The following is a 22,667-nucleotide window of genomic DNA, read 5'->3' on the forward strand; positions in this document are numbered from 1 at the left end:
AGTTACTCTTCTGGCTTCCAGTTACTTCCAAGGATCTGACACATGGAGAAAAGCTCCAAAGTGTAATGAGTCAAAGGCATCCTTGGAAAGGCCATGGCCACCAAGCCTCTGGGTTTTCTTTTTCAACACTCACCTTCCTCATCTCCCTCTTCCCTTACACGCTTTAGCTTCTTGCGGCTGGCCTTGGCGGCATTCTGCATCTTAGGAATGTCACGACCATAATAGAGCAGGAAATGATTGTAGACATCTTTCAGTTCATCCATTGATTGAACATCCTTGAGCCTGGAGGGAAGGGACATAAGACCTCAATTTTGTCATGGAGGAAGGGTATACCCCGGGTTTGCTACAAGAGGTACAATTTCCATGTGGCAAGATCCCAACTAGGATGGATGCCTGTGTACTCCAATTATCAGGGACACACAATGGCCCTAAACCATGACTTAATTGCAATCAAGGTACTTTCAAGAAGGAATATGTCAAATAATTGGTGGTTGTTACAAATGGCAACAAAAAGAAAGAGACAGATGAGGAAGCATGTCTCCAGTTCAGAGTCCTTGAGACAGTCTTTGTCCTTCCTTCCCGGGTTCATGCCACTGGCCATTAACATCACCTGCTTCTCTCCCACAACCCTCTCTAATTCCAGGCTCACCAAGCCACTTTCGGGCTGTAGTTTGGTTTCCCATGTGGCTTTTCATACAGGTAACATAAATAAGCAAACATGACTATCTGATCCTCTTAACCTTTTATACCAATATGGGTAAGTAACAGGAATTTGCCTGTCAAAAAGAGCACTTCTGGTGTGTTGTCAAGTTGGCTTTCTAAGCGATAGGTGCCCTGCTGCGAATTTTACAAGATTATGCTTCTCTGGACGGTAGGTGGGTAGGGCAGGGGCGGGGTACACCTGCCTTTGGCGTGAGGGCTCCCTCTAAAGGAATAAAACCCGCATATGCTACCTCTCCATGTCCGTGGTGTCCAGAGCCCGGATGCCATCAGCAAGGGGCTTGTCAGGATCAGCAGAGATTTGCTCGTACTGATAAGCCTGCATCTTCTCAAACAGCCGTGTTAGGTTCTCCTTACGAATCCTCAGCTGGGTCCACTAGGACAAGGCAGGGCAGGGGTAAGGGCTGGTATTTAGCTTTGGAGACCCAAGGCCAGGCAGTTCCTTACCCGAGTCCATGGGGGAAGCCTGACAGGCCTGGGGGTTTGGGACATCACCTGGGCCGTGCGGGACAACTTGGGCCCCAGTAGTAGCAATGCCTAGTGCAGCCCTCAGAGCTCTGAGGGACACGGATCCCTACATTACCTTTTCATCCCACTGCCACACCCTCCACAGGTCGTTGATATGCAACTCAGGCTCCACATACTCCTTCCGGTAGAAAGCAATGAAAGGCACCTAGCGGGGCAAAGAGATGGGCAGTCAGCCAGAGAGGAAAGATCTGCAAGGAAGCCCTCTGCTAGAGGGATAAACAGCTCCATGAAATTCAGCACTGGGAACCCTGGCTCACCCAGGGCACATGCTTGTCCTGCCATGGGGGAACATAATGCTGCAGAAAGGATAGGGGTTTCTTTTGATCACTTGAGTCCTCACATTTCTTGGTCAAGGGACCACTGCTGAGGACAGGAGGTGGCGGGGGGTCCCTACCTAACCAACTTTTCCCTCACCCCTAGCTGACGTTCTTACCACTGGACCACTAAAGCCTGAGGTGTTACCTCAAAATGCTGATTTCGCATGAAGCCCAGGGCCTCTTTAATCTTCTGAATTGTGCTGGGCCCTTTTCGACTGAAGCTGCTGGTTGGCTGCCCTCGGTCTAGGTAATCACAGCTTTCCTACAGTTGGAAGAAAAGAGAAAGAGCAACAACACCATTACTTGCTTTGTCTTGCTTTGTCTCACCACATACAAAACTGCTTCTTGTCACAGGATGACCTTCTCAGAGTAAGTCTAGAAAAATCTCCTCATATACCCGTACACACATGCTGTTCTGTGGGAGAGCCACAGATGTTTGGGGCAAGGGAGAAGCAGCTACTCATCCTGATGAGGTGACTTCTGGTTCGTGTCAAAACATAGGCTCTTTTTTAGGGGGGTACCTGCAGAGAAATGGTTGGTGTAGCAAAGGCATTCCTGTAGATCCAGTCCGCCTCTTCTTCCAGTTCATCATCTTCAGCCCCCTTGACAGGGATGGAACGGAGCTGCAGGGGATAACACAGGCGCATGAGACTGATTTTATCTTGTATCTCGTGCAACAAAAACATGCACTTCTGGATAAAAATATGTGCTCCAGAGGCACATGTTTTCAGTACCTGGAAAAGTATTGTCTGGCAAGAAGTAGGCATGTCGTATATTTGCTAAACAGAGAGAGCCATTTCAAGAACCCTAAGACACATCAGAGTCTATGTTGAGCTAGACTTCCTATACCCCTGGTCAGATTGGGGTTCAAAGCCAAGTTCCTATATATCATTTTTGTTTTTTTTGGCTGCGCCACCCTGACTAGGGATTGAACTCGTGCCCCCTGCAGTGGAAGTATGGAGTCTTCGCCATTGGACTGCCAGGAAAGCCCCCCTATAAACTACTGTTAGATTGATCTCTGCTATAACCCTTGTACCAAGGTGACTCGGGCCAGTTGATGACAGTTCAGCAGGACAGAGGCTGCTGCTTCCTTACCTGGAACCTCTCAGGCAAGTCAGTGGCTCGGATTTCATTGTCCTGATCGGTGAGGTGGCTGCTTTCCAGCTCACTGGGCTCATACATCTCGAAGATGCTCCTGCGGCTCACACGTTTCTTGGTGGTCTTCTTGGGGCGCACTCGGATCTCGCCCTCAGCCTCGTCGTCCTCATACTCGTACTCTTCCTCCAGCTCTTCGTCGTACTCATTGTATTTCTCAAATTCGTCGTAGTCAAAGTCCACACCAAAAATCTCCTGGGCTTCCTGCAGAGCCCTGCAGGTGAGAGCGAAAGGCAGTTGGCCCAGGTTCTGGTGAGAGGAGACAGATGCGGCCCCTGCAGAGATCTTTTACCTGCCCCGAGGGAACTAGAAAGGCTGAGGGAAATCTAAACAAAAACAGCATATTCACCACGGAATAAAGGCTTAGCTGGTAGCTATTTCTGGGGAAACTCTCATTTACTGAGATGAAAACCCATCTTTGGCACATGTCCGTGACCAGGATCAAAAAGTAACAGGACAAGTTTAAAAATAAAATTAAAAAAAAAAAAAAAAGTAACAGGACAGATGAGTTCATATCATGTTCAGTGGATCCATCCTTTGCTAAGATGTTAGAGTATTCTCTCAGAGCAAAGAATTTCCTGACAAAATTATACTTAGAAGACTGATACATAAACAAGTGAACGCACAGCTGCAGATGTTAGAGAAAGGCTGGGTCTTTGCTGATGTGTGCCACCCCCTTCACCCCGCCCCGGCACTAGGATGCAGAGAGAGCTTTCAGGGCTTCGAGGTGCAGTCTGACGTCACTGTCTGGCGAAGGTTATCAGAGGCAGGAGGCAAAGTGGCTGAGAGCTGACTGTTCTATCTTTGGCCAAGGCCTCTGCCCTCTTCCTTCCTGCCTGGGTCCACTTAGATGCCCTTATGACCACCTTGCCCCAGACTCCACTCACGCATCAGTGTATCCAGGAAGCTTTTTCCGCCACTTAGGTTTTTTCAGAGGTTGTCCATCATCGTCCACAATAAAGTCGTCAATGTCTAGGTAGGGAAGGGAGGGATTAGTGCCCAAAGGCAGGACTGAATGGCATTAGTTCCTACTATATGAGTGGCCAGTGAAGAGAAGAGAGCCTTTGGAAAGGAACTCCTTTCTGTCAAATGCTGGAGGCCAGTAGCTGAAAAATGATTTCCCGTCCCATTCCTCAGGGCAGGAAATCCCAACCCCCTGCCCCAAACTGGCTTCCCTACCTGATGGTACATACCTGACTCTTCATCATCTTCCTCTTCCTCTTCTGGAGGAGCCATGTGGGCCTCCACGGCCTCCTGCCCTTCTTCCCCTTCCCCATCCTGAAAGATCTCCTCTGCGATAGCTTCTTTTTCATGTTCCTCCTTGCCATATTCCTCCTCCTCGTCGTCCTCATCATCTGAGACTTTTTTGACACGTCGGTATTTTTGCTAGGGGTAGAAAGTCTGCCTGGTCAGGGTCTGAGGGAACTGGCATAACGATGCCTGCCCTCCAATTTCACTTCTATTTTCCCACCACAGTTACAGTGACGAGGGAAATGGGAAAGAATGTCACATCAAGTGATGCCCCAAGGCCCACTCCTGAAACTCTGACAGGCACCCAGAACTGGGCTCCACGGCACCACGATGCTGAGCCACTTTCTCCTTGCTGAAGTTCCCCAGATGGTTCTGGATGTGCCTCCCACCACCTCCCAGAGCCACTGAACTTCCAGGGCTTCTTCCTTCATCCTCAAGGACAGAGACAAAAAAGGCACTTACTCCTCTTTTGACTTTGACACCCAAATTCTCCTCAATGAGATCAAAATCATCATCCTCCAGGCGGTCGTCAAAAGATGCTAGAGAAAACAAAATGTTGCTGGTTGTGACCGGGAGGCCCCTCCTCCACTGGCTTCCACCCCAGCCTCACTTGATCTGGGGAGGGGCTACTCACTGCGTTTTCTCTTCTTGTGGCTAACTTCGTCTTCCGAATCTCCAGAGTCACTACCCTCATCCTCCTCCCCTTCCTCTTCATCGTCATCATCATTGATAAAGCCTTTCAGGTTTCCTTGTTCATCCTGATCATCCAGGTTCTCCTCCTCCTCCTCCTCATCTGGAAAACATGCATGTTTGAGGCAAGCAGTTTGGGAAACAGGCTGGCGCTGGGGCAGGACCACCTGCTTAACTGTTATTTCTTATGTGCTTTGAACCAGATGACCTGGATGCCATGTTAACTCTTCTGCCTCATCCAATCCAAAGACGAAAAACATGACCACTGGCTCAGAGCAGTAGCCTCTGGAAAGGAAACTCTTGTCTACATTCACTATCTGTCTTTCGGCAAGATGAGCTTCCTAATTACTCTGGACGGTCAAAATCTTGACTAGGGGTTTTACAGCCACCAATAACTTTGGTTTCTTCTCAGTTTATAAACTCTGTAGCTATATTCCTTCTTTCATCTGTAAAGCTTTTGATAAAGCTTCCATTTTCCTTACTGTCTCTAAAGTTGTTTTCTACTTTAGAGTAGTTGGTTCTACTCTGCTAATGATCCTAATGGTTGGGTTTCGACAGAAAAATTGGAAACTGGGTGCATAAATACCAACACTGCTAGGTCTCTAAAAGAGAAACATCCCCTGTGTATTTCTTAGTTTACTGGCTGTCCCATCCCACTAATGTAAGCTCCATGACAGCCAGGTCTTTATTTTGTATTCCTAGTTCTAGGCACAGTGCCTGGCATACAGCAGACAGATAATTAGTAAATATTTTCTATGAATGACTGAAAATTACTCAAGCTGGTACCTCTCATGTGTGACAACTTCTGTGCTCAGCCTGAGCCTCTCATCAGCAAGAATCCAACTATCCAAAGCTTAGCAATAGTGGGGAGAAGCTTGAGGCTGGGGCTTCCTCACCGTCATCCTCCTCTTCTACAAATTTCTTGTTGACCCGGGGCACCACCTCGCCTTCATCATTGTACTCTTCCTCAGACTCCTCAGCCTCGCTTTCCACAAAATCAGACATTGTTGCAGCTTCTCACGGCCTGCCTGAAGGAGACTAGGGAAGAAAGGGAGATGGGGATAAAAAATGAGAGAGAGGACTCTTAAACATTTCCACAAACAGCCTTCAGCTATGTGTCACTGCTCTGTCCAATCATTACCATCTGGGAGGAGCGAGTAAGAATAAGATGGCTCCACCTCTTCTATTATCCATTTCTCTCACCACTGCCCCTCTCATGTGTACCTTTAAAAAGCAATTATACTGGACATCTCTGTAAATACCACATGGCTTGTCCAAAGAGGTTTATCTCACTTACCATTTTGGGATAGAAATGGGCAGATGAAGAAAGAAATTAATGCAGGAATAATTACATAGGTAGGGATACAGTAGTAGTGAGATTATATGACTCACTCGTAAGTCTGGCAAACAATAATTAAATTCCAACTTAATGATAGGAACTATGGCTGAGCTACTGGCAGAGTCAAAAAGAAAATCTTTTTCAACAGATTAAACATCATTTCATGAACCTGAGTCCACTTGTGTGAGTACTGGTCGGGAGCATGTGGGTAGAAAAGGGGCCTCTTCAGAAACATTAGGACCACAACTCTGTTGTGAGCATTTACCTCCCCAGCAAAACAAACAAACCAAAAAACACTTTGAAAGAGACTTCCACGGCCTACAAATTAAATGCAACACGGTTAAATACAAACATCGCTGGGCTTAAGAGTAGAAATCAAATCCTGGTCCCATCGTCTACTAGGTCTTAAAGGTAAGCATATTACTGAATGTGCTTGAATATCAATGTCTTCATTTGAAAAAAGGCAACAGCACTACCTACCACGCAGGGTAGTTGCGAATATGACATAATAGGGGAAAGAGTCTAGTTCACTATTTAAAAAAATGTTAATTGGATCCTAGGCCTAAATTTCCAGCATTCTATAATTCAGTACCAACCAATCTCAACTTTCTCTTCTACCTCCCTGATGTTAGATGCATCCAAAAACCTAGAAATGGCAGTGGAGAACCACAGAACCATGACATGGAGTTCCCTGGGCTTTAAAAAGCAGCATACATCACACAAATCAGAGCATCAAAATTCCATTCTGGAATCCTGAAGCTGGCTGCTTTTCCACTCAGCACCACTCCTCATGCTGTCCTGAATTATGGTCCACTGTCTATGTCCATTTTTTCCACTTAGACTACAAGCTTCTGCAAGTCAGAGACAATATCCAATTAAAGGACTAAAAAAAAAAAATCACAAAAACATAAACAGCAATGTAAGAGGCATTACACCGCATTTTTATTCTGTAGCAGATAAGCTGTATCCCACTAGGTGCTCTATACAGAACAGAAACTGCTAAGTATCTGTTAAATAGATTACTAATTCATGTCTTCCCAGTTAAAGATGGCAGTGGGCCTGGAGAGGGAGGACGGTGGCTAATGGCTATCTCAAGTGGTCTAAGCTCTAGAAGGAGCCTTAAGTGCTATGGCTCTAATTCTCCTGAAAATTACCCTTACTGATATCAACTGATACCATAACCAAGTAAAGATGAACTGAACTCAAGAAAACAAAACTGAAGGTACAAGTTGTGGTGGAAAGGGAGAATCAATGAGAAGGGTCTTATGTTCAATTTTAGACTGAAGTTTCAGATGCCATTCTTTTTAAACTGTACTGAATGTCTACCAAGTAGAAACACTCTGCTAGGAGCTGGGAATTTGAAGAGAAATAGGATTCAATGTTCCCAAGAAGTTGACTTCTAGTAGAGAGCCAAAAAGGACCATAAAGGGACTTCCCTGGTGGTCCAGCGGTTAAGAATCTGCCTGCCAATGCAAGGGACACAAGTTCGAGCCCTGGGCAGGGAAGATTCCACATGCTGCGGGGCAACTAGGTCTACATGCTGCAACTACTGAAGCCCCATGTCCTAGACCCCTGCTCTGTAACAGGAGAAGCCACCGCAACGAGAAGCCCACACACCGCAACAGAGAGCGGCCCCCACGCGCGGCGACACAGACCCAGCACAGCCAAAAATAAATAAACAAACGTAGGCCTTCCCTAATCTACTGCACACCTAACAAGTTCCAGACATTTAATAAATAACCTATTAAGGCCAACACTGTCCTGTGGATTATAGCACATTTCTCTGTCCTTTCAACAGAGGAAAAAATATACTCAGAGATGAAGTCACTTGTTCAACGTGATACTACTTTCAACGGTAAGACCTGAGAGTTGAGTTAAGGTCTGTCTGACTCCAAAGAAACAGTTGTTGCTATCACATCAGTAGCTCTCAAAGGTGGTCCAGGGATCACCCTCTCTTTTCTTTCATGTGTAGAGTGAAGTCTTCCAGAGGTTTTACGATATGTAGTATCACAATGCGCTGAATGCAGAAGCAGGTGTGAGAATCCACATCACTGTATTAAAGCAAACATTAAAAAGATTTGCCAATGGGACTTCCCTGGTGGTCCAGTGGTTAAGAATCTGCCTTGCAATGCAGGGGATGCAGGTTCAATTGTGGTCTAGAAACCAAGATCCCACGTGCTGCAGAGCAACTAAGCCCATGTGCCACAACTAACCCGAGGCAGCCAAGATGAATAAATAAAATAAATAAATATTAAAAAAGAAAAACTTGCCAAAATTGCAAAAACAACCCAACAACCACCTCACAAACCCCCAAACAAAAATAATGCTACTCTTCTTAAATTTTATTTTGTTTTGAAGATTATACTTGTTTTCCATAAAATGTTAAAATGCAGAGCAGGCTTATTTTCTGTCTTACTGATAAACAATTTGCCCTTGAACATGGGTTTGAACTGCGTGGGTTCACTTGTATGTGGATTTTTTCCCCCCAGTAAACACAGTAGTATCTGTATTTTCATTGTACATATCTTAAAATTAAGTGTGGAAGAAAGTTTGTGTTCTGTTAGAGATCACAATACATGGAATCAAAAGAACCCAGGTTTGAGTTTCGATTCCATTCAAAATGTTTCAGCTTCCTGCCCTTGGGTGAGGCATTCATCAATTCCTTTGTTTTTGAGGCAGAGATAGCAGTATGCACATTGTGTGTGTGGGGGGTGTGTGTCAGCAACTCAGGGCCGTGTTGTCCACGGGTCAACTATAATTGACACATAATGCTGTATAAAGTTAGGTGCATAATGTGTTGATTTGATATACCTGTATATTGCAAACAGGCTTATTATTAGGCTAAAATCAATTCACATTTATCTATTAGTTTTAACTTCTAATCTGATAAACACCTATACATATAAATCTCATAAACATCCATAGATGTAACTCACATAAACAAAATGTCTTTGTAATCTTATATTACCTTCAAGAGTATAAAGGGGTCTTGAGATCAAAAAGTATGGGAGCCCCCTATATTAAACCATGTTTAAGTCCCACAGGATGGTGATATTGGAGCCTTGGTTAGATTGATGCCCCCCACCCCCCAAGATCTGTTTCCTTAAGGTCATTATCCTGAGTACAGCCAAAAGTGAGAAGTGAGTATCTAAAACTTCTGCCAATTAAATGTGGTGCTCTAATTTTAATATGGCTCCCCCTCAGCCCTAAGCTGAGTCATTAAAAACAGATTTGGGTACAGCAGCCCCCACACAATGCTTGCTTTAATTAGGCTATCAGACCCACAAATTCAGTCTTCTAAGGCCTCAACATCTTCACACTAGATGCTAGCTCCTCCAGACCAGATGCCCTACAGCCTACTTAGCAGAGAGAAAGTCAGTTTACCTAATGAAAGCAACAGCTTTCTTCTGTTCTGGGGGCAGCTGGTGCTGTGCTGCGCACAGCTTTACTCCCATCCCCTAGGTTAGCAATGAAGTACGTGCTGTGCTATATAGCTGGGGAAGGCCCCCAGTCTAGCTCACTGCCAAGACCTCCAGTTAAAAGAGGCTGTGCCAGAAGCAATCTTGATTTGCTGCAACCTGGGGGAGCAGGATGTGCCGAGGGCGCTGCAGCAGCACTGCAGGCTGAGGCTGGCAAGCAGCAACCACTCCAGGACAAAACCACCGCTCGTTAGTCTATGATTATCATTAATAAATGACATCTGAGAAGACTCTGAGGTTGTTTGGATTTTGTATTTAGTACTCAGGCTCTTGAATTTTTCCCATATTCAGACTCTAAACTTAAATTCGCTCCTGAAACAGATCCAGAAGGGCAGTGGGGTAGTGAAAGGAGATTTCTCTAGGCGGAAGCACAGCTGCAGTAGAAGATGTGGCTCAAAGGGAGATGCTGTCGGTTACCATGACATTCTCTGGAAGAGGAATGGAGCTGGGATCAGATTGCCACAGGGGAGGCCCTCTGCAGTCCCTCCCTTTGAACAAGACGGTGAGGGAGGCAATTAAAAGGAGACCAGATCAAAAAGATGTCTGTTAATTCCCTCCACTGGCAGCTTCAATTAACATTTACAGTTTTGTTTTTTTACGGTACAGCTCTGTGCTGGGACTTGAGTATATAATCATAAGTAAAATATACTTTTGACCCTCGTGTTCACATTCACCTCACAAAAAAACTTGTAAATGAAGTTATGACAAAGCATAATAAATGTTTTACGGCACTTACATACGAGAACTATGAAAGCAATATGAAGACAGAGGTCGTCAGAGAACGCCTCACAAAAGGTGATGCCTGAGTTGAGAGGGAAATGGATGGGAAATAGATGGGGAAAGAGCAGAAACAGTGTCAGACTTTATTTTTCTGGGCTCCAAAATCACTGCAGATGGTGACTGCAGCCATGAAATTAAAAGACGCTTACTCCTTGGAAGGAAAGTTATGACCAACCTAGATAGCATATTCAAAAGCAGAGACATTACTTTGCCAACAAAGGTTCGTCTAGTCAAGGTTATGGTTTTTCCTGTGGTCATGTATGGATGTGAGAGTTGGACTGTGAAGAAGGCTGAGCGCCGAAGAATTGATGCTTTTGAACTGTGGTGTTGGAGAAGACTCTTGGGAGTCCCTTGGACTGCAAGGAGATCCAACCAGTCCATTCTGAAGGAGATCAGCCCTGGGATTTCTTTGGAAGGAATGATGCTAAAGCTGAAACTCCAGTACTTTGGCCACTTCATTTGAAGAGTTGACTCATTGGAAAAGACTCTGATGCTGGGAGGGATTGGGGGCAGGAAGAGAAGGGGACAACAGAGGATGAGATGGCTGGATGGCATCACTGACTCGATGCATGTGAGTCTGAGTGAACTCCGGGAGTTGGTGATGGACAGAGGGGCCTGTGTGCTGCGATTCATGGGGTCGCAAAGAGTCGGACACGTCTGAGCGACTGAACTGAACTGAGTTGAGTTGAGAGGAGGTAAGAAGATAGTCAGAAAAAGGCAGCATGAGCAAAACCTTATGAGCAAAAGGTTTGAAAGGGCCCAGTGGTCTGAAGAATAGCCTCAGAAGTCTGGTGTGGCGTTTAAACTATAAGACACTCTGCATTTGATGAGCAAGAGCCTAGGACTATTCCAATGATGCTCACAAATGACTACCCAATTTGGAATCCAAAAACCTAAGAGCTTAATAGACAAAAGTATTCAGAATCCATTTAAAACAAGTTCTTTTATTAAATTTGGGATTCAGAACTATGTTATGGAAAATCTTAATCACATCATTAGAATTTTACCTATAATCATTTTAACATGCACACCATTATTTACAAGAAATAACCCTCTTAGAATCTTTTCAATGCCACTATTGTTAATAATGGTTAAAACATAATAATTAATTTATTTTTTTCTTTCTGTGTTTCCTTTGGAGATAAGGAAAAAATAAAAGAGGAGCAGAAACAACAATATGTAACCAGATTCAGAATCCCTGCAACAGTTACTGAATCCTGTGCAACATGGAGAGGGTGTTGGGAGCAGATAGTTCCTGTTCTAATACCAAGGGGTAGATCTGCCCTTGCAGTACAAGAGCAGCCACAGTATGTAAATGAATGGGAGCGGCCTAATTTGGCCCATTTATTTTGGAGCCTTAGTTTGGTAACCGCTGATCTACAAGTATGGAAAGTCTTTAAAGAAGGTCTTTAAAGAAATGATGGCAAAGGTACCATGGGAACCTGTAATAGAGGATTCTAACCTGATTTTGAGCAAGTGGCTTGACTTTTTTTTTTTTTTAAAGGAAAATGGAATTAACTAACTAGAAGAGCTGGCTTCTTTGGAGGTGGTTCAAGGAGCGGCACTGTTGGAGAAAAGAGCTCCGGCACAAGGCTCAGAATATGCTGAGGTGGGAACAGTGAGGGCTGGTTTGACTGGAGAGAGTCCATGAGTCAGAGGTGAGGTCACAAGGATCTTCTTAAGGATTTTGGATTCTAACTGAAAGGTGCTGGGACAGTCCTACAGGATTTTAAACCAAGAACTGACTTAGTAGTTTACTTGCTACTTCAGTAAGCACTTATTTAATGAGTGCCTACTACACGCCAGGCACATACAAGGCAAAAAATTGCTGCCCCTAGGATAACTATATTCTAGTCCAGGAGACAGACCACAAACAAAATAAAGCTGGCTATAAATGATAGGAAGGAAATAAACACCCTCCCCTCTGAGAGACTTAGTTTAGACTGAGACATGAAGCACAGGTAGGCTGCGGTATGCAGAGCCAGAAGCGGTTTCTGGCAGAAAAGGTGGGCAAGAACTTGGAACACAGCAGGCCAAATCCCAAGGTCATGTGACCAAAGAATGGTGAAGGCAGAAGAATGTGAGAGGGAGAAGGGACCTGCTCAAGCTGGGCTGTGAAGGCTACAGAGAACCACTGGAAAGGGAAATGACATGATCTGATCTGATCCTGCCATGGACTGGGAGAGGTTCTAGGTGGAAGCAGAGGAAACTGAAGACACTATCGTGAGAGTTGGGCAAAAGATGATGGTGGCTTGGAACAGGGAGGAAACGGAGAAGAGAGATTTGAAATACATTTTGAAGGTAGAAGTGACAAGACTTAATGAAAGACCTAAGTCGTTAGTTAGAAAGAGGTCTGGCTTTGGTACTCTCATCATGTACCACTCAGTAAGGTAGGGAAGAGCAGGTTTGGAATGATGGAAAAAAAAAAACAACTTTCTTTTTCTTATGCCAGGTTTGGGATGTTTAAGAGACTTTTAAATGGAGCTGTTAAACAGGTATCTTGTGTGATTCTTAAACACAGAGGACAGAAGGCAGGGCTAGAGATTAAACTTGGGAGAGGCCTGCTTTCAGATGGTACTTAAAGCCACAGGACTGGATCATCTGAAGGAAGCATGCAGAAAACCCAGCATCAAACTCTGAAGGAAATTCAACTGCAAAATGTGACTACCACTTCCTGGTGTGATTAGTCCCTGAATGAGATTTAAACCTCTTTAAATCATGGTAGCAATACCATGCTAATCTGATCTAGCAGCCACCCAAACCAACTAAATTAGCTTTCAAATGTTTCAGACTTCTACCGGCTGGAGGGCAAGTCATATAAAAGAGCTCTAAATTCACAACTGACGGGGGAACAATCATACTTTTGTCATCAATACACAGAAGACAAAAATCAGCAATTTTCAGATAAACAGTTGAACTTAAAAAGGTCAAACTGAACTTTTTTCCTCCAAAGAAATTAAATTCAAAATCTTTACACTCTTCATGTTCATTAATAGCAGCAGTGTAACTTAATACTCCCTTGCTACTTCTGATATTACAGTGAATTTCTACAGAAGTATTTCTGGATAGATAACAGAAAAATAAGCATCAGTACTTGCAACGAACAAGGGAAATGAACTGCTTCGGCTGGTTCAAGGGAGTCCTTGAAGAGAAAGCAGAAACTGGAAGAAAATAAACTTCTGACTTAATAGTCCAATCTGATGTGTGTGGTAAGCGTTTGATGGATGGATAGATGTGTGTGCCTGTGTGTGTCAAGTTCCTTAGTTGTGTCTAACTCTTTGCGACCTCATGGCCTGTAGCCTGCCAGGCTCTTCTGTCCCTGGGATTTTCGGCAAGAATACTGGAGTGAGTTGCCATTTCCTCCTCCAAGGGGGTCTTCCTGACCCAGGGAACGAACCCGCATCTCCTGTGCCTCCTGCAATGCTGGCGGATCCTTTATCGCTGAGCCACAGGGAATGTAGCCATCTACAAAAAGTTCTAACTATATTATTCAACAACATGAAAAAAGACGGAATTTGGCATCGCCTTCTAGCCCGATGACCGAGTTGCTCAAAGCTCCTGGGTTTCACGTCCCCAGGACAAACAATTCGATCAGCTGATCCTGACTTGGAAGCCCCAGGTCCCTTCCATTCCCAACCCTATCGCGTGGCCCAGTTTTCAGAAGCTGCGAGAGAAGGACGGCATCCCAGGAAGTCTGTTGACACAACAGGCCACCCAACTCATGGGTTCTGGGTGGCACAGGGTTGGGAAGAACCTTGAGACTCTGAGCAACTACCCCGCTTTCCTCTTCGTTCTCCCTTACAGAGTCGGGAAGGCCGGAGGCCCCCCTTCTTCCCGTATACGGCTCCCAAGTGCCTCGTCCCTTACGGGACCAGGCCCTAGGGGCCTGGCTCCCTACCTGACTCATTCGAGGGACACGCTTTCCGGTCCAAACTTTACCTGCCTGAGGCCCGCCGCTTCTCTGGTGCTCTAAGCCCCCACCGAGGAAAATGGAGTCGTGGAACCGAGACTGGGAAAGGATAGTACGGACCCACCGCACGGCCCCTCCGCCGCCACCGCCGCCGCTGCTGCGTCAACGTGCTACGTCACTTCCGGCGCCCTGTCACTGGGAGTGGGCGGGCCAGTTCGTGCTCTCTTTTCCCACCCGGCATTTTTGGGTTCGTCAGAGGAGGGGGTTATCTGGCCGAAGCGGTTCAGGAAAGCAGTTGTTACAGGGCTCCGGGAAACAACTAAGCGGGTCGGAAGCAACCAGGCCTAGCTTGTCCCTTAGGCCGCTCTAGCAAAGAACCATAAAGACCAGGCTAGGGCTTCTTCCTTTTCTCTTCTCTGTGGTTCCGCTTGCAGCTTCCGCTTCCGGGCAGGGGCGGAGTTTCTTCGGAGATTAGGGGCTCCGCGCTACAGCCAGGATGGCTGTGGTGTCGCTGCTGTTGTTCGGGGGCTTGTGGAGTGCTGTGGGATCGTCCAATCTGGCTGTCGTTACGTGCGGTTCTGTGGTGAAGCTGCTCAATACGCGCCACAACGTGCGACTGCACTCACACGACGTGCGCTACGGATCAGGTACGGCCATCGGGGTTCGGGTGGGCTGGGAAGGCCTGGTAGGCTCCGGAGGGGGCGGAGCCTGGAGAAACTCTGAGGGGTGTGGTCTCGGAAGGTGAGAGGAACCCAGGGAGCTTCCTGAGGTCTGGAGGCCGAGTCAGAAAATTCAGTGGTCCTTAGGCGTCTTAATCGTAATCCTAGTTTCTATCTGGTGCGCTTCGTGCCAGGCATGTTACATAATTACTTTTAAAGACTACAACGTTACTACGGGGTATAGACTATTATTATTCTCATTTTACAGATGAGGAAACACTCAAATAAATCGCATGCTCAAGGCGTTGGCAACTAGTGAATGACAGTGACGGGGTTCGATCCAAATCTGTCCAGGTTCAAAACCTGCTTTCAGCTACTGCAGGCTGGCAGTACTCAGGGCAGGAGGGACAGACATATAGAAAAGTACAGTAAGTGCTGTTACATTGCCGAAGTCTTTGAAGACCTCAGTCTTTAAAGACTATAACCCTCTGTTTAGCTCTTTTCCATCTTACACTTGCTCTTCAACTCTTCCTTTGGCCTCTTTTCACTCAAACCTTGCCCTTCTTGTAAAGAAAAACTGAAGGACTCAACTGGAATTGAAGAGGAAACTGTTTAGAGGGCTTTTTAATGTTTGAAATTAAAATGCTTAGCTTGTGGGTTCATCTGTAAGTTAGCAGTTATTTGTGGGTTCAGTCATTCAATGTAGATTTAGTGAGCAACTACTATGTGCCTAAGGTTGTTCTAGGTACAGGAAATACAGTAGTGTGCCAGTTAGCACGTTACAGGAAAACAAAAACAGAAAGGAGAGAAAGAGGTTCAGCTAGTGAGATGTGAGAGGTGTGTGAGATGACTGCTAGATTTCTGTCTTCGATAACTGATGATGCTATTAGCTAAGAGAGGAAAGAGTTCTCTTAGACGGATATAGGTCTAAGATGGGGATGGGTCTGTAGTTCATGATACCCAAAACCTGTCTGACCAGTTAGACTAGAAGAGGAACTGAATTGTCATTGTTGGGATGTCTTAATAATCTTAGTGATTATTAAGTGAATACCTACTATATGTCAGGTTTATTGTATTTTAATTTGATGTGGTTTCCTACTTTGGATCTACTAAATCGAGTCAGAATGTGGGTGGAGAGAGGCCTGCCAGTAGGAATCTATAGGTTTAGAAAGCTCTTCACATGCTCCTGATGGGTAGCCAGATTTGAGAACCAGGTTCAAGTCTGGAGCTCAGAAGAGAGATTTGTGCTGAGCCTGAGGTAGAGAGTTAAGTACAACATCATTGTCTCAGTGGTGACTGAAGATGTGGGAAGAGTAAATAAAATTGCCCAGGATGAACTGTGGTTTGCAATCTGGTGTCAATTTGAAAAGCTCACTGAAGCACATGTAAATGCTTTTGTCCTGATCCCCAACCATTATTTAAGAATGTCTAAGGCCAGGGATGGAACTCTGGGTAATCCCTAAGTTTAAGAATGGGAGAGGAAGTGGAGGGTTGAACAGAAAGTGAAAAAGTAAGAGACAGAAAGTGAGGACTGCGATTTAGTGAAGCTAGCAGTGAGGACCAAGAGAACTGTTACGGCAGTGACCGGAATTCAGGAGGGAGAGTTGGTTTACCCTTTAAAAAAATGTACAGAATCATGGGGTTGAGTAGAAGAAACAAGAGAGAAAGTGGTAGTTTAGTCATAAACATTCATCCAGGTAACTGTGGACTGTGGTACAACACTGTATGTTAAGTGGTAAACGGAAAGTGTCATTGAAAGGTTATTGTCTGACAGGCCTAGGGGACTGAAGGGAAAGCTAGGAGGAACAGGCAATAATGACTGAGGAGAGCGTCTGGGAAATACGTAGTACCTTCATAGAATTGAGTACTGAATGAGGCCTAGGGAAGAGAATGGCTCAGGAGTTTATATGAGTGGGCTATTTGGGAGAGCTTGACAGTAAATAAAGCTTTGTGGGAAGCCAAGTGGTCAAGTGGTTAAGAGTTGTAGAGTCGGCCACCTAGGTTCAAACCCTGCACTGTCTCTTGGGATTGTGTAATCTTGGACATATCATTCATCTTTTTTAACACTCCAGTATAAAATGGGGGCAATGATAGTAAAACGTATCCCAGAGAATAGACGAGTGTATCAGATAAGAATATTCAAGTAAAAGGCTTGAGTTGGTATCTGACACCTAGTAAGTGCTCAAATACAGGTTTGCTAGTTAGCAATTATTACTTGTATAATCCCTCTTTTTTCAAGTCTGTAGGTATATATTTAACCTTTTAGGAGGTAAGATAACCTTTTAACCTGCAAAGTCACACCTTCTGTAATCATGAACCAAATTTAAATGACTCAAGAATACTTTTGTAACATGTTCATACTTTACTTAAAGGAATTGGATAACTGTAATGGCTTGTTGGATTAAAGTTGACAGCAAAAACTGGTCTCATTTTCATTGTGAAATAGGATAAAAAAATTTTGGATTGTAATAAAAATATTGGATTTTTTTTTTGACTGCAGGTAGTAGACTGTAATATATAGTGAACATTGAATAATGTTACAAACAATTAAAAATATGATTAGATAACTGACATATACTGGGGGATATCCAGGCTACTGTATACAGGTTAAACACTGCCTGTGCGTCAAGAAAACCGCATATGTTCGTTTATTTAGTGTCCTTTGATGCAAATTTTTGGACTATTCTGGTACGGTACACTCAAATATAGTTCATCATATAGTAACTAATACTAGGTAAATATGTTGTGTTTCTCATACATGTTTTAATGTTGTAGAAGAAAAAAATATTATGAAACATAGGGTTTCCTTCCCACTCCTCCAAACCTTTTTAATGACACAGGGCACATTATTAGCCATAGGAAAGAGAGGAGTCAGGTTGAGCTCACCCTCTTTTCCTTTTTTTTTTTTCTTTCCTTGTATATAAAAACCCTTTATTGATGAAGGTTAGAGAAGAATCTGTAACTTAATAATTTTTTGAATGTAGTTATTTTTAATTGAAGGGTAATTGCTTTACAGTATTGTGCTGGTTTCTGCCATACATCAACATGAATCAGTAATAAGTATACACATCCCCTCCCTCTTGAACCTTCCTCCTACCACCCACCACATCCCACTCCTTTAGGTTGACACAGAGCCCGTGTTTAAATTCCCCAAGTCACACAGCAAATTCCCACTGGCTATCCATTTTACATATGGTACATTTTCCCATGCTACTCTGTCCGTTCATCCCACCCTCTCCTTCCCTCCCTCCAGCCACGCCCTGCTGCCCGGCTCTGGGCCCATAAGTCCATTGTCTATGTCTGTGTCTCTGTTGCTGCCCTGCAAATAGATTATCAGCACCATCTTTCTGGATTCCATATGTATGCATCAGTACATGATGCTTGTTTTTCTGTTTCTGATTTTACTCTGTATAATAGGTTCTAGGTTCATCTCCTTCATTAGTACTGACTCAAATGTGTTCCTTTTTATGACTGAGTAATATTTCATTGTATGTATGTACCACAGCTTCTTTATCCATTCATCGGTCAGTGAACATCTAGGTTGCTTCCATGTCCTATCTATTGTAAATAGTGCTGCAATGAAAATTGTGGTACATGTGTCCTTTTCAGTTACAGTTTTCTCAGGCTATATGCCCAGTAGTGGGATTGTTGGGTCATGTGATAGTTTTATTCCTAGTTTTTTAAGAAATCACCATACTGTCTTCCATAGTGGCTGTATCAATTTATGTTCCCATCAACAGTGCAAGAGGGTTCCCTTTTCTCTGCATCTTCTCTGGCATATATTGTTTGTAGATTTTTTTGATGATGGCCATTCTGACTGGTCCTTTATAGATATAAATTTTTTTTTGACTACAGGTAGTGGGCAGCAGTCGGTGACAGGTGTAACCTCTGTGGATGACAGCAACAGTTACTGGAGGATACGAGGGAAGACAGCCACAGTGTGTGAGAGGGGAACTCCCATCAGATGCGGTCAGCCTATCCGGCTGACACACGTCAACACTGGCCGAAACCTCCATAGTCACCACTTCACCTCACCTCTTTCTGGAAACCAGGTGAGGTGGCGTTCTATGGGTCACTGCTGCTCAACAGAGCATTTACGCAGTTGAGTTGTTTGATATCTTGGTTCTTAGCCCTTTCTCTTCCAGGTATAAATCTCTTCTGTGCAGACCTGAAGAATTGCCTGTCTTACAAGGAGAAGGAAATTGTTTCTGGTCAAAATAGAGATTACATCTAGATCAAGAGATGAGGCAGAAAGAGAGGCTAGGTATATGTTAGTGTATCATAAGTTATCCTGGTAAATCTGGCAATAAAGAAACCCAATGTTTTCCAAACTTGCAATAAAAAGTATTATTATTTTCTAATGATGCCAACTAACCACATTAGGAGAATGAATTAGAATTGTGCCCCCCCCCCCGCCCTTTTTTTAAAGCCTTGAACTTCTGAGTATGTGGATCCCTTAATGAGTGCTTTCTTCTCACCTCCACTCTGTACATAGTTTTCCCTGTTAACATTTTTAACATTAGTATGGCAAATTTGTTACAGTTAATAAAACAGTGCTGATACATGTTATCAGCTAAAGTCTATAGCTCCTTCTGATTTCCTTAGTTTTTACCTAATGTTCTTTTTCTGTTCCAGGATCCCATCCACATTACATTTAGTTGTCTCCTTAGGCTACTCTTGGCTGTGACAGTTTCTTAGATCCTCCTTGTTTTTGTCGACCTTGACAGTTTTGAGAAGTGCCAATCAGGTATACGATAGGATGCTCCTCTGTTGGAATTTGTCTGATCTTTTTCTTATGATTAGACCAGATTTATAAAGGTTTTGGGGAGGTAGACTACAGAGGTAAAGTACCATTTTCATCTCCTATCTCAAAGGTACATAGTATCTTACGATTGCTGATATTGATGAACTGGCTGAAGTAGCATTTTTCAGGTTTGTCTGGTAAAGTTATTCTTGTCATCTTTTGCCTTTGCATACTGTACTCTTGGGACGAAGAACTCTTGACTCTTATGTCACTGTGCACAGCCCTTACTTGAGTGAGGAGTTAGCTCCTCCTCCTCTAGGGTGGGATAGCTACATAATTTATTTGGAATTCTTCTGCATGGGAGATTTGTTTTTTTCTGTATTTATTCAATCATTTATTTATACCAATATGGACTTCTTGATATGGATTCCTGGATTATTTTTTATATGTACTTTGAATTATTATCCAATACCACTGTCTCTATTATGTTGCTCACATTATTCCAACTTTGGCTGTTGGGAGCTCTTTCAGTTGCCTCCTGTATCCATTTGACATGCTCCCATCATTGTGTTTGTGTGTGGCTGTGTTTTTAGCACTCCCTTACTTTATGGCACTAAATTACTACAGGCTTATCTTGTCTATTTCTTTCCCCAGTCCTAGATTCAGCTATTTCCCTACGGAGTCCTGCTTCCGTTTATTGGAGAAGAGTATTCTTAGAAACCAAGATCTAGACTTTGCATGAACTCACTACTACTGGGGTTTTGTTTCTTTGAGATCCTCTCACCTGCCAGAGCAAAGAAATAACATGCCTGTGTGTGTATATGTACATGTCTATAAGTGATCATACATGTAATTGTCTGTATCTGTAAGTTAAACTTGAGTTCTTACTGATATCTCCAACTCTAATCCATTGCCACATAGATCATTTTAGCTCCTCTCTGCTTATTTGTAAATTCCTACTCTTAACAGTGAGACACCTGGCTCCCAACACTGTCATCCATTTACTTACTTATTCAGTTCCAGTATACAAGTATAGTAGTAGGATTATTAATTACATGTAGTTTCTTTTGCCTTTAGTCTTTATTTCCAATTGAGATTATTAATTACATGTAGTTTCTTTTGCCTTTAGTCTTTATTTCCAATTGACTGAGTTTATCTTCTAAAATTTTATAGCTGTAAGTGTATATTTAAGTTACATGTGTTTGGTAGTGATCATTTTGTAATGTCTAGAAATATTGAGTCAGTATGTTGTGCACCTGGAAGTAACATAGTGTTGTAGGTCAATTATACTTCAATTAAAAAAATTATGTATGTCTGAAATATCAGCAACTTTTAAAATTGTTATAGAAACTCTGAATTTTTGACCTTATGGGGAATGGGATTAGAATACAAGTGGAAGACAGACTTTGCTATACTTTGCTCAATTAATATTTATTATTTAATTCTCACAATTATTTTGTAAGGTGTTATCATCATCACTTTATAGAGGAGGAAATGAAAGCGCAAAGGAGTTACACAGGAAGGGACAAAGCTGACATTCAAGGTTTGCCTGTCTCCAGAGCCCATCCCATTTCTAACCTGTGTTTCTCATCAGGTCACTTAATGTCTAGTTAAGGGAATGAGGTAGGAATATTTAAAGTCAAATAATAAGAAGTAAAGTGTTTTCAGACTATAATAGAAAATATAAGGCAAGTAGAGGATTATTTGCAAAGTAATTTATTTTTAAACAACACTGGAGAGCCTTTTTTTTCACTCTTGGATAGCCTCGTTTTCTTTCCATTGCCTCCCTCCCCTTTTCAAGCCTGTGTGTCAGCTATACTAATATTGCTACCTATCTGTGTCTTCCAGGAAGTGAGTGCTTTTGGTGAGGAAGGTGAAGGCGATTATCTGGATGACTGGACAGTGCTCTGTAATGGGCCCTACTGGGTGAGGGACGGTGAGGTGCGGTTCAAGCATTCTTCCACTGAGGTTCTGCTGTCTGTCACAGGAGAACAATATGGTCGACCCATCAGTGGGCAAAAAGAGGTGCATGGCATGGCCCAGCCAAGCCAGAACAACTACTGGAAAGCCATGGAAGGCATCTTCATGAAGCCCAGTGAGTTGCTGAAGGCAGAAGGCCACCACACAGAGCTCTGAGTCTGGAGGCTGCGAGCCAGCGTCACCACACAGTGTTCCTAGACGTCTGCTGCTCTTTCGCCCTTTGGGTCCCTGCCACGGGTTCCCTGGGCAGTGACCGTGTCCCCACTGAGATGAAGATGCATGACAGGAAACCATGGCTGTGTTTGGAAGCTTCAGCCCTTCACACTTGAGTGGGTGTTTCTCCCAGACTTGGGTCAGCTCTTTCTCAGTACAAGACTTGTTGGTGAAGGAGCAGAAGCTTTTTATTAATAGGACAAAAACTGAAGGAGGCATCCCTCCTAGCTAGGAAATTTTTATTCCTCAGAAATTTGGCATCATGGATTATTAATGTGTGTGTTTTTTCTTCCACTTTCTTTAAAACGATAAAAGAATTTCATTGTTAGTCACTGTGTTGTCATTTATAAGGTGTGCTATTTCATAATCTGATTAATCCTTGAGTCCTAAAAGTCATTGCTAAGTTTTGAGATGATGGGAACCTTTGATGTAGATCCTCGTTTTTTAAAAAACTTTATTTTGTATTGGTGTATAGCCAGTTAACAGTGTTGTGATAGTTTCAGGTGCACAGCGGAGGGACTCAGCCATGCATATACATGTATGGTGTGGACCCTTTTGAGAGCCTTACTTGCATCCTGCTTTTTCTGTCTTTACTTTCTCTTTTCCCTCAGCACCTCATCTTTATTAGATTTTTGACTAACTATTGCTAAAGACCCTTAATAAATAGCCAGAAAGATGTTTTACTTTGGATATGTTACTGCACTTGAGCAAAAGGGGTAGAGGTAGAAAGTGGAATCAACATTTATTTACTGTTTGCTAAATACTAGGCACCATATTATAGATCTCACCTCATTTAATCCTCACAAATACATTACCAGGTAGATAACTACAATTTTACCAATGCAGAACAGAATAGTTGAGTTATTACCTGAATTCTTAAAGCTAGTAAGTAATTTGAATAT

General features: G+C 43.5%; 2 protein-coding genes across 4 annotated transcripts in view; one reads left to right on the forward strand and one right to left on the reverse strand.

Moving 5' to 3' along the window:
• Positions 1-14,340, reverse strand: part of SUPT6H (SPT6 homolog, histone chaperone and transcription elongation factor) — a 31,203-nt gene extending 16,863 nt beyond the window's left edge. The window contains exons 1-12 of one of the 2 annotated variants that reach the window (XM_070390360.1): positions 14,199-14,340; positions 5,558-5,699; positions 4,606-4,764; positions 4,434-4,510; positions 3,914-4,106; positions 3,608-3,692; positions 2,661-2,934; positions 2,087-2,188; positions 1,711-1,827; positions 1,304-1,393; positions 954-1,096; positions 134-282 (exon numbers count right to left, since the gene is read on the reverse strand). In XM_070390360.1, coding sequence (XP_070246461.1) covers positions 134-282; positions 954-1,096; positions 1,304-1,393; positions 1,711-1,827; positions 2,087-2,188; positions 2,661-2,934; positions 3,608-3,692; positions 3,914-4,106; positions 4,434-4,510; positions 4,606-4,764; positions 5,558-5,666 — 1,498 coding nt within the window. In that variant the 5' untranslated portion in view covers positions 5,667-5,699; positions 14,199-14,340. The remainder of the gene's footprint in view (positions 1-133; positions 283-953; positions 1,097-1,303; positions 1,394-1,710; positions 1,828-2,086; positions 2,189-2,660; positions 2,935-3,607; positions 3,693-3,913; positions 4,107-4,433; positions 4,511-4,605; positions 4,765-5,557; positions 5,700-14,198) is intronic. The other variant, XM_070390361.1, reaches the window with a different exon arrangement.
• Positions 14,341-14,472: 132 nt separating this feature from the next.
• SDF2 (stromal cell derived factor 2) lies at positions 14,473-22,093 on the forward strand. 2 transcript variants are annotated; one of them, XM_070390364.1, is made up of 4 exons: positions 14,678-14,816; positions 15,097-15,256; positions 18,684-18,880; positions 21,421-22,093. In XM_070390364.1, exons 2-4 carry the CDS (start codon positions 15,148-15,150, stop codon positions 21,706-21,708), a joined length of 594 nt encoding a protein of 197 aa, XP_070246465.1. In that variant the 5' UTR covers positions 14,678-14,816; positions 15,097-15,147; the 3' UTR covers positions 21,709-22,093. The 2 variants fall into 2 exon arrangements, with proteins under 2 accessions (XP_005888251.1, XP_070246465.1); XM_005888189.3 differs by lacking the exon at positions 15,097-15,256 and having other exon boundaries at positions 14,473-14,816.
• Positions 22,094-22,667: the final 574 nt, after the last annotated feature.

This window comes from Bos mutus, chromosome 19 (genome assembly GCF_027580195.1).
Source record: "Bos mutus isolate GX-2022 chromosome 19, NWIPB_WYAK_1.1, whole genome shotgun sequence".
In the NCBI taxonomy this organism is placed as follows: domain Eukaryota; kingdom Metazoa; phylum Chordata; class Mammalia; order Artiodactyla; family Bovidae; genus Bos; species Bos mutus.